We start from the raw sequence: 23,033 nt of genomic DNA, 5'->3' as shown, positions 1-23,033 counted from the left end.
CATTCTGACACCTGTTGTATTCGCTGTTGGGACGTTGTTTCAAAAGTAATTTATGTGTACATCAAAAACTATTTGGAATTAATTTTATACAGAACAAAAATGGAGATTATGATTTAGAGTTTGACCCAAACTTCTTCACAATCGGTGTCTTCTCAAAGAAGGATTTCCAGGAGCTTCGCTTTTTGTTTCGTTGCAATTCTTGTATGTCACTTTCACACAACATCGAGTTATCCGGAGTAGATGATGGTCGAGTCGGTCGGAGCGATCCGGAACTTTTTACAGATACAGATGATGGAGACGATCCGACGAACGAATGAGCTTTGTTACGAAGTAGCGGTTTTCCTGTAATTAAGAACAAAATTAGATCCCTTCTACTCTATTCTGAGCTCATTGATATCAACAGTACTCCAACGATCACGTAGACATCATAGAGCCATACACCTGTCAACGCCTGTGTATACAATATTCACACAGCAGGAGCGCCTGATAAGTTTCGATCAAAATCCCACAGATTTGACACCAAACATACAAATAGAGAAGGGTAAAATCTCTATGGGGGAGAAACAAACATTTAACGTGTGTTTAAAATGTAAATGCGAGAAGCAGCAGCAGCACCGCGATCATCGAGAAAGCTGCCAAACTCACACACACTTTTGACAGCTGTAAATACGCGACCCCGATCAAATTCAGTGTGGGAGGTGTACTGTACTTGTTGAAAACTTTCGAAAAAAGGAAAACAAACATCTCTCGAAATAGAACTCTACACCACTTACCATAAACCAATTTTTCGGCTGCCAACTGATCCGTCTCGCTCCATTCATCGTAATCGTTGATTTTTCGGCCTTCTGGATCGATGAGCTCTATGTTGGCTCCTGAAAATATTTAATGATGACGTGGTCAGGTGATTGACATGGTATTGAGAAGATGGACAGCGTTGCGTAATCGGTTACAATAACAGTTATTCATTCGAGTATTGCATCGCATATCGTTTAACGTAGCTTTACAATGATATCTGGTCGACAACTGTCCCCGGAGTTGACAATAATTGGATAACTAGAAGAACATTTGACCTGGATGATAAGAAAAATCTTAGTCCGTTGAACATCCGGAATATTAAAAAAGTCCCTAAGCCAACATTCGGAATCATTCTATATCTGATTAATAACACCAAGGAGTTAATGAGAGTCATCAAAAAACCCCCTATCCCGACGATCGTCCGCGTCAATGTAGGCGAGAAAAAATTGATGGATGAGGTGACGGAAGGTCGTATTGTTACACAACACACGCGACAGATGCTCTTCCTTTTCCTTTTATGTGCTGCTCTCGGATCGTTCACACCAGATTGACACATTTGAAACAAAAAAGGAAACCAGAAAGGAAATGAGAAGACGACGGATCCGACAATATGTTTATTTATTCCCTTCTTAGTCTAATTAGTCAATTACAGTCTGTACTGTCACCACAGTGTCTTTAGAATGGAAAGGTGACGATTTCCATTGAGAGACAGCATCCGAGCGTGACTTAAGCATTTATAATGTACTCTGGATGAGATGGATAGGTGCGTCTGTGTGGCGTCGCTATTTCAATCCGGCAGTAGCCATTTCACACATAATCTATCGGCATGGAGGGAGTGACACTGCCGAAAGAACCTCTGCGGTCCGCCCCAAAGTTTCTCTCCATCTACTTTTCGCCACCTCATCCGGCTTTTCGCTTCTCTCAATTTTCTTACTTCTTTTTTACGTAGTTCTGGATGAAATTGCGTGATGATAGTTTTGGAAAGAGTGGGGGTACTTTGAGAAAGTGCTCAGGAAGCAGAGCACTATTTGGTGGTTTTCAGGCCAACGACACTTTCCGTTTTCATTGAGATTTCGGAGAAGTATTTTTTCAGAGTTCTGTTTGGAAACTCACTTGACTCATTTTTCTGTTCTCAAAAACTATCAAAAGTATGAAATAACTCATCATTATACCTAGCTACCGTAATCCCACAATATCGGTATGCATCCTGAAACTCGTCTCAATCTCAAAACCGCTTCACTTTTTCTATCAGTGCTTATCATATCAGTATAATTCCATACTAGAATATATCCAACTATAGTAGATCCCTAGACTCATTTTTTTCCCAACTCGACTTTCCTCTCGTTTCCTGTGTGCGATCAAATCGTATCAATCTCGTTCTTTATCAGTCGGTTCCACACCCGTGTGCAATACAACTTCTCAAGTGCATCATCATCATTAGCTTCTCCTTCTGCTAAGAGATGATACGGACGCACAATAATCAGCACTTTATCACAATTAATCAGACAAATAAACGGTACACTCATGGTCTTCTTTTGCGGGAAATATAGGGGCGCGAAGATGCTCCTCTCTCTTCCTTTCTGTTAATCTGTGTAATCAAGTCGGTACTCCACTTGAATGGTAAAATAGCAAGTAGATTGTAGAGGGGAGTCAGACACGATTCACACCATCTCAAAAAACTACCGTAATCAATTGATAGTCGTCACTTGAGCAGGGCAATGAGAGATTCTCGCACGTGTTAAGTGCTATGATAAACATCGTATCGAGTCGGTGTTGAGTGTCATAAGAGGAGACTGAAGCCGACTACCGTACACCCACCCACCTCTATAACATATTCCCTACCACACAGCAATTGCCTGCCCGCACATACACAATAAAATGATGGCATTGAAAACAGATGTTTTCTTAAATCTACCTATTCTGCTCACCGTGCGAGATCAGAAAGTGGGCCAATGATTGGTTGCCGAGTCGAATTGCCAGCTGAAAACTCGTGTAGCCTGCCTTAAGAAACCGATATCATAACTGAATATATGTGAAAAGAGCTCACCGCATCTCTAGCATCGACATCCGCACCTTTCGCCATCAACAACAAAATGATTGATCGATCCGATCGAACCGTAGCCATATGAATCGCCATTGGACCGTAGTTAGGAGCGTAATTCGATAATTCCGGCTAAAAAAGAACCATGAATCTCTAATTTATGGTTACACCAACTTTTTCCTCCAACATCTTCTTGACCGTCGTCGCGTTGCCATGCCGAACTGCACGGATCCATCGACTACCGGCTGTCTTGTAGAACTCTTTCGGATCAGATAACGTCTGGCGAGACGAGTGGAGGCTTCTCTGAAATCTGCTTGTAAGCCTACTGAACGGTGGAGGAATACTGTAGTTTACATTGTCCACGTATATTCCACTTTTGATTCTCTCCTTCGTAATACTGTGATATATTTGAAGTTTGAATCCAAAACACACAGTTCATGAATCATTATAAAACACAACCGCAGTAGTCGACCATTAGTCCGTTTTCCACCTTTTACATACCATTACCTCCCGATGATGTTCACCTTAGTTTCAACAGCTGTAATTCACCCTCTCTCACAAAACAAAAACTAGATAATTCACGCACTCTGTCAACTCCTCTTCCATGTCATTTTCTCTCCAACTTTTTTCCCATAGGCTACCGTAATCCGAACATGTTACGCGCACTGGTCATATTTTGATGCGCGACAGGATTGGTCGGGCGCGAAAAACCAACGGCCGTCATCTTGTTCGACACAACTTTTTCGGGAGTCATCCCACTACCGTACCCCTAAAGTATAGACTTCTCAAAAGTGACAATTATCATGTAACTCTGTGTCAACACATGAGCCCCCCTAAAAAGTGTATGGGAACGTTGACATCACCAGTATTAACTGCAATCCGATCCCTCGCCCATAAAAGTCATTCGAGCGACACGGGTAGGTATCCTAATCACAAACATGCTACTGCTCTTTTTCCGTCGATTCGTCGAATCAGAACAATTATTTGCTCTCTCATATCAGTCTCACACTTGTGATTGGGCATCTCTTAACACTTATCACAAACACACTACGCACCTAAATGATTTTATATCAGAAGTCAATATTGAAAGCGCTTCTGGTGTGTCAAAAAGAGCCGCGCCACTTGATACTCCATTACTTTTCGGTTGGACGAGAGATAGATGAGAAGTACTGTAGTGTGGTAAACGAGATGGATAGATCCGCATAGTTGGATAGGAACCTTATTTATTACGCAATCGGGTACGATAATAGTGTCATCCTCGTCTCTTCTTTAGGGAACTTCAGATTAGATGTATGACAGTATTTGCTTGTTTATGACGTAATTAATCAACAGTTTATGATGTTGAGTTATCAAAACATTGACATTTCACTATGGGATGAAATTAAATCTAATCTGGATCCTATTATTCATTCGAAAAATGAGAATATCTTACTAATTATGGACAGCAATTAGAGCTTCTGGCACACCCGTTGATCCGCTTATCGGCCTATACCACCATTAACCGTTTCCTGCTCAAACCCACCACAAACAGTCAATATGTGGTCGCGTCTTTCATGTATCGGAAGCGCCGCAAACATAATGTGCGGTGTTCTTCATAACAATTAAACGAGGCCTTCTCAATCTGCTCTCTCAAATAGTCGTCGACGCTTCCGAAATCATCGTCTAATCTGTTGTGACACCTCAAAACACGATACCGCGGCGATGGGTCCCCGATTACATCTTGAAATGAAATGAAGACGACAACGGACCCCCTGTTGTGTGACTCGAAGAAAAAGTCTTCCGATTCAGAATCCGCTCGCTCCTAATCTGGTCACAAATTCTTCCAAAGAAATTGAAAAAGAGAATAGGAGGAGGACGATATATCCCGTTTCCTCTTCTCGCTTCGACACGAGTTGTGAAGGATCGTGGGAAGATTTACATATTTAAGAAGGAAGAAGAAGACTTCTTCGCAATCTATACTAGTCACTCTTGAGATTGAGAATATGCTGAAGAAAACGTAGAATCGCGGTGGTGTTGGTGGTGTGCCCGAGAATTCATTTCAATAGGATCATCCCTCCTAATCGAAACACAAAACAAAACTTGGCGCGTCCTCTTTTTTTAACGAGAAGGAGACTAAAATTACTATAAACGATGTTTGGAAGAATCACAAGATTAAAATGTATCCAACATCGATAAACAAAGGTGTTAACCTAGTTACGAATAGCAGAATGGGTTACTGTAGCACGAACAAACCCCTTCGTTATAGAGAGGTGTTTTCTAAAGTCTCTTCAATTCGAAAACCGCTTCCGCAATTGACCTCGGTCTATAACTCATCATGCTCGCCGCGAAACGACACTAAATCGTTCAGTTTACAAAAACCGCTGTCTGTCCCCTTTCTTTCTCACAAGGACATCAGGATCCAGGTTCACATTCATTTTTCAAGGCGCATCCCCCCTCTTCTCTACCAATTTCTTAATAATAGGCGCAAGCACAGAATGAACCGGTCAAAAGACACACCGACATCTGGTCATTTACTATTCGCTCTTCGTTTTTTCGGCCCCCATGAGCGGTTCTGTGCGCCGCGCCACTACAAAAAACCAACACATCCGAACACATATATAGACTACTACGGTAATCGTTTTCGGATTTCGATAGATATATAATTGGTTTGAATCTCAATATATATGGTATAACCAATTGTGTAAACCGATATTGTATTGGTCTGGATGTCCATCTAGTGCATCCCTCTCTCATCACATCTAGCTTTGAAGAAGGTGGTCAAGTCATAAATCAAAAAGCAATACTTATTCTAATTGTTCATTCGATTGGGGTTGGAATCACAGGTAGGTGGTTCGGACGATACCTATTCTCATCATCATCTTCTTGCCACATTTATCAAAAGTTTTCTCTTCATCATCCATCTCGTTCCCCTATTCTTTTTCTAAGCTGCTCCACTTATTCGCACATTGTAACCATATGGCTTGGTTAATGACAAAACCAATACAAACACTCTCACATCAACACTTTATGAAGAAGCGAACTGAGCACATTATATTATTAGCGGATGATGATGAGATGACTCCGAATGCTTGTGGCCACCAAAACGCAACACCACTTGACTCCGAGGTGAGAAGTGAATAGATACTGTGTCAATTAGGAGTTTCCTCCTCTTTTCTCAACAAGATCATTTCTATTGAGGCGTCATGTGTTCGTTGTCACTCATATCGCCACCTTGAATGCATCACAACAAATCATCGCTATGCAGTCCACGAACATGTTGAGTGAATCTTTGGAATGAAGGGGAAGTGGTATACTGTAGCAGACGGCGGTGATACTTCCACTAACAGTTGTTTATGTTTACATCTGTCTCTGGCGAGAGAATATCAAGTCGCACATGCAATTCGACACGCTATTCCGACAGGTCAACCTGCCAATGATTGACATACTGATATCAGTGATACCTCTCATTTAACACCCCATTCTTCGGAGATCTACAGTCGGAACTTGATCTTAGTATTAAATGCTTGATCCCTCCTTCTACCTCTGATCATGTTCTAGAGTCACATTATCAACACTCGTCGATCGGTCGATCGGTGTCATTTGTCAACTAGCATCGTTTTTGATGACGACGAAAAAAAAACTGTGTTCCTGCTCCTCCGCGAAGACGACGATCAATCAGGCCAAGTGTGCTTTATCGATGGAGAAAAAAACACGAACATGTGGTTGAGAACACAGACACCTATCGTGTGAGCCCGAGACGAGTCGATTTAATACGAGAAGGCGCACATACCCACACACACCGGATAGATTAGTTGCAAGATGTGTTAGTGTTGTGAGTGAGGTGTGCAGTCTCAGGCCAAGCGTTACCCCGAGTGCCACATATCCCCCTCATCATTGTACGAATCAATCATCTTTTCGCCACCACCATCTCTCGAATCGAATTTTGAGAAAAATCAAGATTAATGATAAAAGCAAAGCATGATGTCGTAAACCGGGAGAATGTGCAGTACCGCCACGACAAAGGAAGCGGCGTCCCACAATTATGCGCATGTGATGGTTTTGCGCGAATTGGGAAGAATATGGTTCTCAGGGTTTATGAATCCTAGTGGTCGCCGCGTTTTCCCAGAATTAAAGTTTTCGGAACGGTTTCTATAGAATTGCACCTTTGTGTTATTTCCAGCTAACTGCTAATTGTATAAGAATGGAACCACCAGCTGGTTGTCAATATAATGTTCCAACACCAGATGAGGTGGATATAATACTCGACACCACTTAAACTCCTTTTCCCTCTCCACGGCTCCAAATTCACTAAACACTTCAGAATTTCGGAACATGTCTTGCCCAGTGGCAATTCTTCCATACTTCATCCTCCAAGAGACCAGCATCTTCGATTTTCATACCACATCTCTAACATAATACTAATTTATACAATATCAGTCTCGTTCGCGTTTCTCCGTGTTAAATGTCAACTCATCGCCTGCTCCTCATCTCAGCGAAAGAATTCCCAAAGGGCGTAGTGTCATGGACTATTGTAATTATGTTTCAGTTAATTATCAAGAAGATACATATGCAACGATGATCTCTTCAATTTTATTTCTTTTCCATATAAAAAGAAGTCGTCCGCCTCCTTCTTCTTCTTATTGAGTAGTAGTCCAACAACGATTAGTAAGGTATCTCGTACCTACAGTATTCCCCGCCCATCTTTCCAAAAAACTAGTCTGACGGACGTCTCGGAAGACACGAGTATTCATGGCGCATTACAAATGTCTGTGTCCAGCGCCAATGAAAAGAATCCATCTACTTCTATCTACCGTATACCTTGTTTATTCAACTCGCTCTTCTTGTGTTTCACACGCCGTCAGGAGTCTTAAAGAAGAAGGACCAAGAAAAGCAAAATGAGAAGAATTAAGCATATTTTTGCTCATCGTCGTCCCAGTGTATTTCCCGGTAGTAACTCGATCCTCGATAATGGATTCTTTTCAAATTCTTCATTGGTAGGATGATGATGAGAAATAGGAAGGATGATTCAAACAACTTCTTCTAGTCAGAAAGACCTCTCATATAAAACCGTTGTTGCTCGAAAACATATGTCCGACGAAAGAAAAACGGCAACATTTGGGACGCATTTCTAGGAGAGATTCATGTTTTCGAAAGATTTAGTTGTAATTGATATAGATGCAGAAGCAACATCTTCTTCTTTGGATTCATTTTTTTCATTTGATACCGTATTCCCGAACATTCCAGCTCACCTGCGCCAGAAATTCCTCCCACTCAACCTAATGGACCTCTAGTGGACAACCCATATCTCTTCTTAAAACAAATGATAACCAATGTCCAACACGTTTTCGCTCCTCTCAATCCTATCCCGACCAAGCCCCATTAACAAGATTTACGAGGTGCTCTCGACCCCATTCTCACTTTCATTGCTCAGCTCCATTGACTCCTGTCTCATTCGCCATTATCATTAATCTCGTGTACCACCTCCCGCACCCAGCTTTCTGTCCGTCGGCCCTTCCATCATTCTCGGTGGTTGTTCGACAGAGTAAATGACACGAAAAGTGTGATTATTCGCGCCCGGAGATGTTGTGTTTAGAGCGCAGCAGCAGGCACATCTCTCATATCATCTCTCAATCCGGGGTGTGCTGTATTATCGGAAGGCGCGAAAAGGGGGTGTCCGATTTCAGTGTGTGCTACTAACTGACTGGCGACGACATGATATGACACCCTCCCAGGCGAGAAGAGCTCCCGAAATCACATATATCTCTGCTAGACACATGTTCTCGCTGGTTTTTGTTGGTGTCAAATTACCAGGAGGATTACTGTAACAGAGTTCCAGTGCGGATTTTCGACCAATTTACTACTGTGATTCTCCTCACCTTACTACATGTGGAAATCGACGTGGAATCCAGAAAACTTCCACCACTTCCTCGCGGAATCGTTGCAGCTGTCGAATATGGGTGAGGCGTCGTACCGAGCTTTTCTGAAAATTGAAAATTCCCAAAAATTATTTTTATTATTGTCGGTGTGCGCGCTTTCTCCTTCTTCAAAGCCAAACCTATGATTATAAATCATAAAATTCTCCCATTCCCATGTCACTCACGATCTGAATTCCTGTTTTCGTCAGGTCCTCCATTTTCCTCCATTTTTGAAACGTTCTGGAACAAGTGTTTCTTTCGGGTTTTGGCCTTTTTTGAACATTCGTACCAGGTTAGATGACGTCTTTGGTTCGAGTATCGCTTTGAGCATATTCTCCGACAGACCATCAGCGTTGGAGCGTCTCGGTGCGGGCAAACTCATCTTTTTGGTGGTTGAAAAGTCGTCTTCTTCTTCCCTTTTCACCTGTCAATCCTTTAAGTTTTATTGCAGAGTGAATTAGGCATGATTTCAATTCCCTTCTCATCTTCTCGTCCCATTATTTTTATACAACATTATATGTTTGAAATGTGGTGACAACTATTCTTTTCCTTTCCCTATCCCACACGCCCACAAGCTCTTCTTCGCACGACATTTCGATTCTAGCTACCTAAACTTTCCCACGTTATTAGGTTGTTACAGAAGAAAAAAGAGTTTCTTCAAACTAGTTCCTGAGTTCACAGAAACATTCACTTCTAGACTACATCTCTTGACTAATACCATGATTTAGCTCCTCTTCCGATTCTATTCCCACAGCAACTGATATTCGTATCGTTGGATCGTATATCAATCTACTCTTCTCAGGTAATGGTTGCATTAGAATAAGTAAATGGAGGACCCTAGTTCATCCTAGTACCTAGTACATCCGGAGAATCCAGGAACAAGTCATTACTCTTTTCACTTGTGGCTGCTTGTCATCCTGGGATTTTCTGTTTTGACAGGAGCTGTGAATAGCTGTAAATTATAAATCTGCTCCTCCAACCCCAACACTTTTTTTTCCGCGTTGGCCCACATGTTCTTAGAATAAAATTGGGGTGAGCATCCATCGACAATAATCGACCATAAGCTGTAAATTATCGTGAAAACACGGCATATGGGTAGGCTCAGTTTGTAGAGCATCAGGGACGATTGTTGACTACTATGATCCCAGTCATTCGAGAATCTAGTGAATATCTGTCATTTCCAATTAACTCGAGAATGGACCGGTTAGTATTACCAGATTATGTTCCAATATAAAGTGTGGTATTATGACCTATTCTGAATTCCAGGTGTCATAACAAAGTGAGCACTCATCTTCTCGTTTATCTATGACATGCCCACTCCCTTCCGCGTGTCCTTCATCCTCAGACGGATTTACGGCTCTTTTCTGTATACAACAGTTTATCTGGAGTTGCGTAAGGCAATAAATTGCGCATTAATGATGTGTTGAGCCACAAAAACGATATACGGATGGAATGCTTTCGTTTAATCCTTTCACAATACGCTCATCACACGTTGCCTTCTCGCCTTTTGTTTGCAAGCCATTTAAAACAACAGAGGGGGTCCGTAATAGATAGCACTCCTCGCTTGTATGAGCATAGCAGGTGTAGAAGAGACACTGTGTTCTCACGCCGGAGTGTGTCTGTCGCAGTGTTGACATCGCTTAACTGGATAATGAAGTGTTTTCGTTTTCATCGTATTGTAGCCCTTTTCATGACTCCAGAAGTGGGTAGAAGAAGAGGAAACAAAAGAAGATGTCAACGAGTAGTTTTGGGGTCAATCAAAAGGGTTGCGCAAGGCTGCCTATCAAAACTCCTCGCTATAACAGAAGATCTTGACAGAAGATCTGATTGGGCCAAGATTACGAAACACTACGCGTGTTTCGGGACCCCCTCTACTTTCTCCTTTGCACTCCATTGATCTTTTCAGTGGTAATTGGAGAGAAAGAATTGAGACATTGAAACTGATTACATTCGCCATTGCCGGTGGTTTCCTGCGGTGGTGTACAATGTCATTCGAATCAGAAACATAAACAAACCATTGGGGAGTCCTTTGGATTTTTGATTATAAACAATCTCTCTCGGACCCCAACAATCCCATTCACATTTCTCAAAACATCGACATGACCTGCAATTTATCAACTACGACACGTCGTTTTGGTCGCCACTAGGAGTGGTGCATCCGAGGGATAACAGATAGGCGTCTCAGGTTGTCTTACATCGCTCCCATGTTATTTCATCGCCACCACTGTGGACACCTGACACCTGATAATATTATCACCTCTATACATTTTTGTTATTAGTGTTCCGGACAGCTAATTGAAGAAAAAAACAACACATGAGATAATGATGAAGCTAATAGCATTTACAAGTGATCCATTGGGAATCCGTTACTTCCTAGAAACATGTTTTTATGATGCTGGATAAGAATACTCTTTTTTCTAGGAAATGTATCCTCAAATTTCGAGCAATCTAGATCTCATAGCTATTTCAAATCTGCATCATAGTCGAAAATGGTTTAGCTTCAAAAACGCTTCAAACGGAAATTGAACTTCCGGTGAGCTAGAAACCGAGTTGAAAGAACGGATCTTCAAATATTCCGGAAACTCTTATACCTCCCTGACATCAGCAATACTAACTTTTCAACCAAATTTCTAAAGAGATTAAAATCAACCTCATCATTAAACTTCTCACCCCCATGTCAACATTACTCTGGGGGTAATTAGGAACAAGACGAATCACACCCACAGATCGAAATGCCAGATAATTCAGTGGCGCGCACGCCTTCGTGACAAAACACTTTCCGAGGCAATAGTGTCTTCTCTTAATTAGGTATCCATAGATAGTTCAGAGGTTTATTATCCCTCTTCTCAACTCTCTCAACCCTGACCCTCAGACTCTACGGCTTAGAGATTCAAATGATGAACACTTGTAACGGCCCGAAAATCCGGAATAGGAAAGAATATAAGACGGTCGTTGTCCGGTCTAATCGTTTAATTATAACACTGGTGTCACCGGTGAGTTACATAGAAGGACCACCACCCCGATAACTCGGTGCCGCCGCCTGCTAATTATAAGCAGATTTGTGTGCGTGTATGTGCACAAACGTACGATGGACAGTTAATACAGTCTCGGTTACAGACAGGTGTTGACCCCATATCCGCACCCACATTTTGAAGCATTACAAATAAAGAGATCGCCTTCAAAAGGTGGTACAACAATATCAGTTTCGCCGAAAAGGAGATAACGGCGTCTTGGAGTAAAGTAGATCAACAACTGAGCAATCATTTACTTCGCACCACTCCATCTTCTCGGAGCCTTTCGCTTCTGTTACGAAACCACTTGTAATCGAGCCCAACCTCAATCTCCCCACTTTCTAGTACACTGCGGTTAATATTTGCGCCGCATTTTAAAGCAATTTCCTTCTTTAAGGGCATATGTTTTCTCAAATTAATGTGTTCTCATTTGCATTTTTGCTGCTGGCGGTGGGGTCGCATCATGTTCAACATGCTTGTTGTACATGCTCATGTCCGGCTGGTGTTGATGATGTCCTTTTGGTTTTTAATAGATCGACTTACAACGTTTTGAATTCCGATGTATTTTGGTGATTTGCGTCGTGCAGATGGGCGATTCCTGTTCTGAAACATAAATTTTTAAGTATTTTCTTTGAAAAAAATAAGCAAAACTGTTGAAAAACGGTTTTGTAATGCACTTGAGTCATTTTCGTATCGAGACCCGCTAAATTTTTTCTCTGTGCACCTTTGAACTACAGTACTCTCGATTTTTTTTTGAACGCTAAAAACGTTTCTCAAAAAAAAACTTTCTGTGATGACGTTCGAAAAAGTCAAAAGATCTGTTATCTATGTCGGAAGTACATCTATTACCCAAAATGCGTATTTTATGCTTCCAAAAAAACGAATAACTACCGGAAACACGTATTTCTGCAAGAGCGAATCCTGTCGCAACTGCGTCAAAGGACACGATAATCAAAGCAGCTCTTCCGGTGTTTCAGTGTGACTTCAATGACATCTACATCAGTTTTTCAGATCGCCCTGCTGCAAAATGAACTCTGACTCCTAAAGTCTACAAGTTAGGTCTTACTGTAGTAGTTTGATCGGCCAGCAAGTTCGGTGCCATTCGCGCGAACGATATATGCTCACTTTCCCATCCCACTCTGTCAAGCGTCGATAATCTGAGACAAACATATCGTTAACACGGATTGTCAAGTGTTTGAACATTTCACTCCATTCTCCCATCGTGTACAGGAAACATACACAAAACACACAGACACAGTTTTTCGCGGCTCCGACATCATTCGTTTTCGAATTTTTAGAGAACCGAGAGCGCACTACGGCAATATTACTACAATAAGTTTGTTATGTCCCAGAGTTTTTTTTAGGTGAGTAGAAGTACCTATTTCCATGAATACTCAATTTTATTGCCGTCACCGTAATATCGTCCCGCGTATCATTCTTATCTCTTCTTACACAGAATCAAGATGTTAACAGTATTAGTGTTACTGTTCTGTCATTGCCCATCGTTATCCCCCCCCCCCCTCCGTAGGACCACCATTATCTGTTCAATCCTCGTCTTATTACAAGACATAAATTCCCCGTAGACCCTGTCTTCAGAATATAAAGATGTGAATCTTATCGAGTCTCTGAAAAAAGAACGACACCTGGCCGTTTTGGAGTTCACGACCTCTTTATGAAGACACGTGTTGATGCATTAGGGTGATGGATCTATTGGTAGGGGGAATGTGTGACATTAGGTACTCATAATATTATTACTGTATAGATAATCTAGTGTCAAGAATTGCTCACAATGGATTAGATTTCTATACGTGGATACCATAAGATGATGACCTATAAGTCTCAACTTATACAGTATGCAATGGTATGGTATCTCTAGATTATAGGGAACAAGAAAATGAAGACATACATCAGAGTTTCTAAATTTAAAAACATGTTATTATTCTTGGTTTTTGGATATATCCTGAAATCGACATTCTCAAAAAATAGATGAAACATCCAAATTAGATAAAATGCGATTCTAGAATTTCTATTAACTAAATACACTAAACGACCACGGAGAACTTTTTTTTAACCCTAACGGCTTCCTTTAATTACTCAACACAGCAGTACCCCTTCAATCACACAACTACCGTAATCCAAACCACTTTTTCTTCTTCTTCTACTTCTTTCAACCGCTCCATCTATGTAATTCCTTCTGGTTTTACAAAAAAAAAACACCGCTCTTCAGAGAGAAGCAAGTAGGACTAGAAGCCGTTTTCGAAAACCCATTAACCGGCGCTGCTCCCCAGAAGAACTGAACCCCTTCTATCATTCTTACTCTTCTTCTGGTGATGCTCCTCATAAATTGTTCCGACCTCATGTCTACACACTCTTCCTGTCCGTCCCCCCTCCGGCGGCCGCCACCAAGTCCCGCCCCTTTTTTAGACTCCTCCCCTATGCTTCCTCATCATCCTCATCATTGTTTGACATCAATCTACACCAATTTGGTGAAGCATTTCGGCTCCTACTCCAAACCTTCGTCCCTATGTTAAGTCATTTTTATGTTACTATGTGTTGTTGTGACATGATTTCTACTGTCTGTTTCATGCTGTAATAACTAAACAAGGGGCCGAATGACCCAAAGAGACATGTTAACACAAAAAATGACACACAATAGTAAATGCATTACACCGTTTACCTGGTGTCTTCAACTTCTTCTTCTTCTTCTTTTTCTTCTTCTTCTTCATCATCATCATCTTCTTCATTTGGCCACTCTCGGTTGGCGCCTACACTTCTTTACAACACCTGTCCTCCCACATCTTCGGACAACAGAGAGAATACATGCCATTTTAAACTTCTATTCTCTTTGATGCCAACAAAAAAACGACACAACCGTTCTGACCATTACCTAATTACTCTCTACTCTTCTTCTTCTTTGAATGTTTCATTCTTGAGGTTCGCGCATCAGCTTCTTCTTTGTCTGTAAGCATCTTCTGAAAGCATAAACGTCTTTGTGTTTTTCGTTCGGGTCACTTGTTTCACTGATAGTCTTTCTCATTTTTTCCTCTTGTAAAGTGGACACATGTCCTCCGAATACAGTATACCGGGGGTGCAGGTGGCAAAAGTTTCAAAAAGTTTCAGAACGGTCCTGAATATTAGGGCAATTTTACTTACCGTAGTTCCTTTTATAGAAGCCCACCTAAACCGTCAACTTTGAGCTCAATTATCTCGATTCCTGTAAAAGATATTTAAAAGTTGTCAACTGATAAATTATTGGTTTTATTATGATAAAAAATTTATTAGTTGACAATTTTCTGATATCTCTTATGGAAATTGAGATATTTGAGATCAAAGTTGATGATCAGGGGAGGGGGGCTGCTATTAGAGGAAATACGGTACCTCTAAAATTCTTCCCAATGCATTCTTAAATTTCACTAAAGTTTCTGGATTCCATTTCCAGCCACACTTTTGATCTTGTTGCAGCAAGTTTACAACCATATTCTTCCCTCTTGTTTGCTCAACATCTTCCGTCAGAATCCTAATTTCCAAGATTCTCCCTTCTAAACCAAATTTGACATGTCTCCTATCTTCTTTCTATATCTTACTAGATTGGAACATTTACTAATTGGCCTTATCAATTTCTCTCTCATTTTTCCTAACCTCTTCATCAATTTGTTTCCGTTCAATTCTACAAATGCTACCTCCTATCCGTTTCCGAAAAAGGAGAGATTCGGTTTCCATTTCCCCTGATTCTTCCCCCAGTCAGTCATTTATTATCTTTAACTAAAAATCTACTCGTGTTCACACATGTTAAATTTTTTTGTAATTTATTCAGACGCATGTTCATCTTCCTCGCCCTTTCAACTCTCCTCCAGGCCCCGCCCCTTCAGTCTATTGGTAGAGGGGCGGAGCTTAGGAGCGAGAGAGACACGGCCCGTCCGCTGCCGGCGGGCATCTGCAGAGAAGATCGAGATTGCTCAACAAGTTGTTGAACATAAGGTCCCCCCCCATCTTTCTTTTTCTCAAATTATCAATCACAATTATTTTTTATCGTGTTCGTTCTTTTCACTCCAACACTGTTATCACTCTTCTGACTCCTCCCTTCTGCTCCGTTTTGTCGTCGCCTCATCCGAAAAAAAACTGCTGGAATTAAAATTGATAACCATTCAGACCGCATACTCTATAATCGTGTTCAACAACAATCAACAATTCGGAGAGATCATCTAATTACCTCGCAATGATGCCTATCGTCGGTCAGGTTAGTTTGGGATCTTTACTCATGGGGGTCTAGAGTTCAACTTTCTGAAATTCGAGTATCAAAAAGAAGAAAACTCTACATATTCCCAATCTTGATGTCCTAATTAAATTCTTCCTTTAAACTCCTGTTTCTTCTTTCAGTGCAAACTTGAAGTATTAAAAGTCGAAGAACCCTCAACACCATCAACAACAACTCCGGCTCCACCCTCTGCTGATGCACTTCGAGGAATCATCCCATCCAATATTTTAAGTCAATTCCCACTTCATCCAGCCGCCATGGCTCAATTCCTCTCCGCTCAAGCTGCAGCTGCTCAACAGCCAAATCTAGTATTCCCAGGCGTTCCAATGTTCCCACCTGGAATCCCAGCAGATTTTAAACCAGAACTTTTGATGGCTGCTGGCGGTCCAGGACCAATGCCATTCATGTTTGGAGATGCTCATCGTCTGTACCATCCATATGGGTTGGATGGAATGAAGAAAAGGAATGCGACTCGGGAAGCAACAGCACCATTGAAAGATTGGCTTCATGCGCATCGTAAGAATCCGTATCCATCAAAAAATGACAAACTGATGCTGGCAGTTGGAACTGGAATGACGTTAACGCAGGTATGTATTCTAAGCAATCTCATATCCCTGCAACCGTAATCCCCGTTATTCAATGTTTGCTCATTATATTAGTGTCATGGATTGATTCATTTCTCACTAGATGATAGTTTTAGTAGTACTCCTGGTAGTAGACAGTCCTCTCCCGCAGTGTTATTGTAACATTAGCCACCTCTGTATGTATCATCATTTTCTCACTTTTTTCTGACCGATGCCACCAAAAAAGGGCACGAAGAGGAGAAAAAAGATGTAAAAGACTAGATAAGCGATGATGACACCTCTCCCGCTTAATTAATGTGTTTCTTGAGTGTGTATATAGACAATACGAGAAATGTTTCAAACCCCAAATGCAACAGAATTACTTGTATATGTTTGATCTAACCTTGGCGCCAAAAATTAGATGTACTTGGTATTTGAAAAGTTAAAAGAAGAGAATTCTGATTTCAGGTGTCCACTTGGTTTGCCAACGCTCGACGACGACTGAAGAAGGAGAACAAGATGACGTGGTCCCCACAGAACAGAAGAGGAGATGGATGTGATGATGATGAGGACGAGGATGATGATGATATGAACCGTCCATCCAGCTCCACCTCTATCAATTCTGAAAGGAAAGGAGAATCGCTCTTCGGAAAACCTCATCTGGCATCTCCAACGCCTTCAGGAGGATCTGGGGGATCAGATGATCTTCAGACGCCGAAGAAGGAGCAGAACTCTCCAATCCCAGATGATTCGGAATCGCCAAAAAGAAAACCAAAGATGTGGTCCATTGCCGATGTCACCACTTCAGATGACGATTCATCGAAAAAGGTGAGACATTCGGAATTGTATAGATTTTATAGTTTCACACAAAAACCTTATGGACTTAAAAACTACGGCGCCCCGGGGTATATGTTTAGTGTGAGGAACAAATAAAGAGACTCCTTCTTCTCGCCTTGTTCTGCACACGGGTTTACTGAGATGTAAACTAGTATGAATCATTTTTGCGAAGGGAAAGAGCAAACTTATGTGTGAGGTGTGAAGCCGACAGAAATATGCCGCTTTAACAATAAACACGTTGTGATGATGAGGATGATGAGGAGGAAGATGGAATGGTTTTATACATTTTCTGAAAGTACAATAGAGCAATAAAAATAGGTAGTATTGTTATACTACAAAGGGACTTAAAGTTTTAGAAAACAAATCATATCTACAAGATATATTTTCAAATTTTTTCAGGACTCGCCACCATCTTCCGACGAGAATATGACATCAAATAGCCTTCTGATCCAGTCGGCGATGAAGAAACAAATGGAAATGTTCTCTCGGATAGATCCCAACATCTTCCGCATGAATCCATTCATGTTTCAATTGATAGCCCAACAAGCAGCACAGAGCCAACAGATTTCTCTTCTGCCATCTCAGACGACGCCTCCAAATGAAGCAGGTGAGCAGGTGAAGGTGAGCAGGTACTAATACTTCTTTTCCTTCTTTTTTTCAAAAATGACATGCTGTCTGTATAAAGTTTCATTATTTTGTTATCTCGGGAATTTCTCTGATTGACAGCCTATTGAACACCGTGCGTGCTTGTACATGTACAAGAAAATTCGGAACATAATCCGCTTAATTTTTTTGTTCACTTCAATTCACAAAAAGTTGTTATCCGTGACGTTTTCCTGATAGTGAGGGGCAAAGTTGTCTATCTATTTCCTAGCAGCTCCTTCTGTTCTATGGGGCCTAAATTTTTATGTACCAGAATCCTAGGCCTTGAACCTTTAGTAACTTTGTTCGAAACCCCCAAAAAGTGGTTCGAGAGGCTTAAGAAGTGTCATTGACCCCACACGGATTAGTATGTGCTCCTTTTCGTGTTCTTTTTCTTTTCTTCCGGGCGAAAAAAAGAAATGAGAGGGGACCTGCTCCTAAAAAGTGAAGAGCCTCCATCCTCAGAATGATAAATGGGCGATTTGATCCGTTCGTATAGTTGATGGGAAACATTTTCAATTTTTTCAAGTGCTCTTTTGTGAAGATGAACATCTCGTTATGAAATATTAGGTCTACGAGTTCTGAAGAGGTCTAGGGAGCTTGTTTTACAAAATTTTGAAAATATTGTTTTAGACAAAATTCAAACAAAAATTTATTTCCAGGTCTGAATTCGCAAGCGGAGACGTCGACACCATCCCCACTGTCTTCCCCAACGTCATCTCCTCGGTCCCACCAAGAGTAGAGACTCCAGCTTATTGAGCTCCTCCGGATTCCTTAATTTTATTAGCACATAACGGGTTCCAATTGTCCAGATAAAATGATAATATTTTGGTCTCTCAATTCGTTTTCGCTTCCCATCGCTTTTCCAGAAATGTACAGTATTTTTCTTTTCACCCATATTCTCATCCCATCAACACTTCATTCGGTTACTGTAGTTAGGCTCTTCACATTATTTTTCTTTCCCACATTCGTTTTCCAAGTTTTATACGAACTTCCATGACTCTTCTTCTTCTTCTTCTTTCCATTCCTTATTTTTCTCTGTTTACTGTAATTTCTTTTTCACAGGATTCATCTAGTTTTAAATGAGCTTATATGATCGGTTCTATTTTTTTTATTTCCCGCCAATAATTGGAAGTACTTTAGTTTTTTTCTTTGCTTTTCTCATCTTCGCTTTCGAAATCTCTCGTTCTTTTTGACAATTTCCCATCCATCTCATTTCGTTTCTGACAGTTTTTTAAACCTTATTTTCTCACACCGAGACAGTGCATGTTGCATAATTTAGAAGAAAAAGAATAAAGAATTTTAAAATAAACTCGAACAACTTTTGCCGCTTCAACGAAATTCAAGAAGGGAAAGAACAACTTACAATTAGAAAGACACTTATTAGATTTAAGAAAATTTTGGAAGTCTATCGTTAACACATTGAATTCCAGATTCTATTTAACCTTTATAAAAGGAAGTATTGACTCCAATTGTATAGATCATTAAACTCCGTTTAAAAAATTATGAAGAACCAGCAAGCTGGTGCGCCTTCGGCGCGAATCGATCTAATTTTTTTACTGATTCGTGGCTCAGCTCCTCAATTATTTTTAAAGGGTCACGTAAATTTATATTCATTTTTCAAGCTTTTAAAAAAATTACAGAGTGACACCGGGACGGACAGACGCCTCTAGCGTTTTATTTATAAGGAAGATTTGCTCAAAGTATATAAAATATTTATTCATTAATGGTAACGGGATTTTCCAGAAGTTTGTCTGATATAGTAGAATTGCACTCTAATTGTCAACTTTGAGCCAATTCTGTACTTGATCCGATTCTCGGAATCTGTGTATTACAAATTTAGTTGGGATAAATGTGCTATCTCAATTCCTATAAAAGATAACAAAAATGTGCCAACTAACAAAGCCTTTCTGATACTACAATGTTTCTGTTGACAACTTTTTTCATATCTTCAACAGGAACCGAGATAAAATAGCTCAAAGTTGACGGTTTGGTTGGCCTTCTAATAGATGAATTACGGTATCTGTTTTCCTACTTGAAAGCTGGAATTTCGTCTTAAAAGTAAACTTCCAATCTTGAAAATCGGTCGTTTTGCTTTCGGTTTCTGATATCTGCCTGGCTTTTTTAATTCTAATTTTTTTTCCGAGTTGGAGTAATTGTTTCGATGCTAGATTTCCAATTTTCATAATTTCTAAAACCCAGATTCCTCGAATCCTATGCGGAACTCATGTGTGGTTTGCTGTTTTCAACCCAAAAACGAGCAGTATTTCTTGTCAAATGAAGAATCTAGAGTAAAAAAAAAACACGGAGCTTCTTCATTCATTACACCAAAAAAATCTTTGAAAACAAGCAGAAATACATGTGTGCAATTTTTTTCTCTATTTCTTTCGACCCATGTAAACGCCTAATTGAAAATGAGACACGACCCCCGCCGATCGACGACGACATCTTCTAAATAAACAAAACGAATGCTCTCCACGTCTCCACGTTTACTTCACGCATTCACACGACGCCGTCTTACAGAAAGGAAAAGAAATAGGGATTCGAAGAAGTGGGAGTTGAACTGATTGACCGTAGAAGATGCGATTTCATTGGAGGTCCTGAAAGAGGCTTCCGTAAAATCGAGAAAGCAAAAAAGAAAGTACAGTAAATTCAACTACTAATAGAACGCCCAAACCGTTTACTTTGAGCTTAATTATCTCGATTCCTGTGAAAGATATCAAAAATGTGTCAACTGATAAATTATTGGCAATATAATGATGAATATTTTGCTAGTTAACAACTTTTTGATATCTTCTACAGAATGCAAGATAAATTGGCTTAAACTTGACGTTTTGGGTAGTTTTCTCTTCGAGGAAATACGGTGGTGCAGTATAAGATGTTGTTTAGGATAGAGAAGAAGTGATTAATAGTTTTTTTTTCAAGTTTTAGTTTTGAACACAAAGATTCATAACTTCTCAAATTTTGAAATGGTTTGAAATTCAACTATTAACTATGGATTTCGATAATCTTGAATGCTCCAAATTACGCCAGGCACAAGCTTTGAATGAAACCAGATCTCACAAACTTTAAATTTTCCGGTGAACCATAGAAAATTCGATTTTACTTGGATCTTGCTACGATAACGATATCAGGTTATCCTCAAATCTACAAACTCTGGATTCCACGGTTTTCAAGTTCCATGAGCCAATATGAAATCGGAGAAGTATAATGATTTTGAAAGTAATTTGTAATTTTGTAATTTATTTATTTTGAGTGTTATAAAGTCCTCTAAATTTTAGATCTTCACAATCATAGAGATTGGAATCGTAGATTCAAATTCAACGAATTCAGAGCGTAAGGATAAAAAAAAAATAGATTCCGGAGTCAGAATCTTGGGTAGTTTTAAATCCCTAAACATTGTGATGCGAGAATTTCGAAAATTAAGATACCTAGGTTTTCATGATTGTTCATCTCTTGCAACGATGTGTCTGGAAAATTTGATCGCGATTAAATTAGTCTTTCCTTTTCAAGTTCTAGAATTCCTCAGCTGCGACCTTCTTCTTATTTTCTTTTCTCGAATGTTCTGAGTCTCCATTATTCACAACTATACAACTCGAGTGCGCGTCTCAAGAATGAACGGTCACTATGACGACTTGTTTGCGCATTCGCATAAAATATTTTTTTGGCGAATCGCCATAGCCATTCTCTTCTCCTTTTTCCGTACTTTCCTTCTTTCGAACCAAAACTTCATCTATACAAAAAGTGATGTCTCACGTTGACAGATATGTAAGTCTTGCCGTATTTCCTTGGTAAAACTATCGAATTTTACAGGAACTCCAACAAAACGGAGTAGATTCTGGAAAGGAACGAAAGAGATCCAGAAGTCGCAAAGCTCAACCTAATCGATCGACAATTGACAATCGTCCACCATGGAATAATGGCTAGTTTGGAAGTTAGGTTACAAGAAACATAGTTGAATTGCAGACACCTATATCGAGGGATATGAAGATGTCGATGAGCATGGAAAGTTTAAAAAACGTGGAGGAGGAATGCCAAAGAGCAATGATAGACAGGCATGTTGAAATATTGATTTTTAAATGTTTTGGAAATTTGAATGAAGGTTTTGTCGCCTATCAATTCGATGGTCAAAAACAGGATTCTCTTTTTTTTTTCTTGAAAAAAGTCTCCCAAAGTTGCTAGAACGCCTTTCAGTTTTCCAGCCACCAAATCCTATTTTCCACTTTTTCCAGTACTAGGTGAGGGACTTTCTTAAATAGAAAAGATTTATTTGGTATTATTTCGGACACAAAACGGCACAGGCTGGTCCCTTCAATGCGTTGAGCATCCATCTGCACCACGGCCACGTATTGGTTTTGTGAATTGCAGATGCTAATGCTCGGCATGCTCGGGAGAGCAGTGGGTTCTCAATACTGTCACAAGCGAGTTTGAACATGATTTGAGCTTGATCGTCGGTTTCCGGAATAAGGATGATTCCATCGCAAACCAGGCACACAGCTTTCGGAACCCCTTCGTCTGATTGTCGGACGACAGAAGTTTTCTGGAAGGAATTTTGAAAAATTTTAAACTAACGTAAAATCTGAATCTTAATAATAATAATAAAATTGGGGTTTTAGTTGAAGTAAAGTTGAATCGTCAACTTTCAGCTCAATTATAGATTGCTGTAAAATATATCAAAATTCGTCAACAGATAAATTACTTATCATAACATCACCAAGGTTTTATTACCTGAAAATATTTTTGATATCTTTCACAGGAATCGAAATAATGGAGCTCAAAGTTGACGGTTTTGATGAGCTCCTATTGGGGGGAAATACCACAGGTAAAATGCGAACGGATCCGTTACGGACGCTCAGCGTTCGCGCGCGGTTGAAATAGGAACCGCGTACGGACCGCACGCGACCCGTTTTCAGAAAACCACAGCACATTATTCCGTATTTCTCCGTATTCTATCCGTTTGCGAACTCCGTATCCGATCCGCTTGCGAATGATGGA

The 23,033-nt window shown here is 40.3% G+C and overlaps 5 protein-coding genes across 5 annotated transcripts in view; 4 read left to right on the top strand and 1 right to left on the bottom strand.

Annotated features, from left to right (window-relative positions):
- Positions 1–106: 106 nt before the first annotated feature.
- On the bottom strand, positions 107–3,832 carry CBG08199 (the record flags this gene model as incomplete). The annotated part of the gene is made up of 5 exons (XM_045235898.1): positions 107–342; positions 2,724–2,796; positions 2,843–2,968; positions 3,011–3,139; positions 3,782–3,832. The coding sequence occupies 5 exons, from the start codon at positions 3,830–3,832 to the stop codon at positions 107–109; spliced, it is 615 nt and encodes a 204-aa protein (XP_045093707.1).
- A 1,160-nt stretch (positions 3,833–4,992) lies between these two features.
- CBG25315 lies at positions 4,993–5,956 on the top strand (the record flags this gene model as incomplete). Its single annotated transcript, XM_045235895.1, has 2 exons — positions 4,993–5,238; positions 5,942–5,956. 2 exons carry the CDS (start codon positions 4,993–4,995, stop codon positions 5,954–5,956), a joined length of 261 nt encoding a protein of 86 aa, XP_045098760.1.
- A 10,001-nt stretch (positions 5,957–15,957) lies between these two features.
- Cbr-irx-1 lies at positions 15,958–18,797 on the top strand (the record flags this gene model as incomplete). The annotated part of the gene is made up of 5 exons (XM_002639836.2): positions 15,958–15,978; positions 16,119–16,583; positions 17,028–17,387; positions 17,796–18,025; positions 18,701–18,797. 5 exons carry the CDS (start codon positions 15,958–15,960, stop codon positions 18,795–18,797), a joined length of 1,173 nt encoding a protein of 390 aa, XP_002639882.2.
- Positions 18,798–21,785: 2,988 nt separating this feature from the next.
- CBG25314 lies at positions 21,786–21,965 on the top strand (the record flags this gene model as incomplete). Its single annotated transcript, XM_045235883.1, has 2 exons — positions 21,786–21,806; positions 21,852–21,965. The coding sequence occupies 2 exons, from the start codon at positions 21,786–21,788 to the stop codon at positions 21,963–21,965; spliced, it is 135 nt and encodes a 44-aa protein (XP_045098759.1).
- Positions 21,966–22,805: 840 nt separating this feature from the next.
- CBG25313 overlaps positions 22,806–23,033 on the top strand; it is a gene marked incomplete at both ends in the record, with an annotated part of 929 nt that continues 701 nt past the window's right edge. The window contains one exon of the mRNA XM_045235879.1: positions 22,806–22,860. Within this exon, the coding sequence (XP_045098758.1) occupies positions 22,806–22,860 (55 nt within the window). The remainder of the gene's footprint in view (positions 22,861–23,033) is intronic.

This window comes from Caenorhabditis briggsae, assembly GCF_000004555.2.
Source record: "Caenorhabditis briggsae complete genome, chrI, whole genome shotgun sequence".
Classification (NCBI taxonomy): domain Eukaryota; kingdom Metazoa; phylum Nematoda; class Chromadorea; order Rhabditida; family Rhabditidae; genus Caenorhabditis; species Caenorhabditis briggsae.
This window is presented reverse-complemented; position numbering and strand designations above follow the sequence as displayed.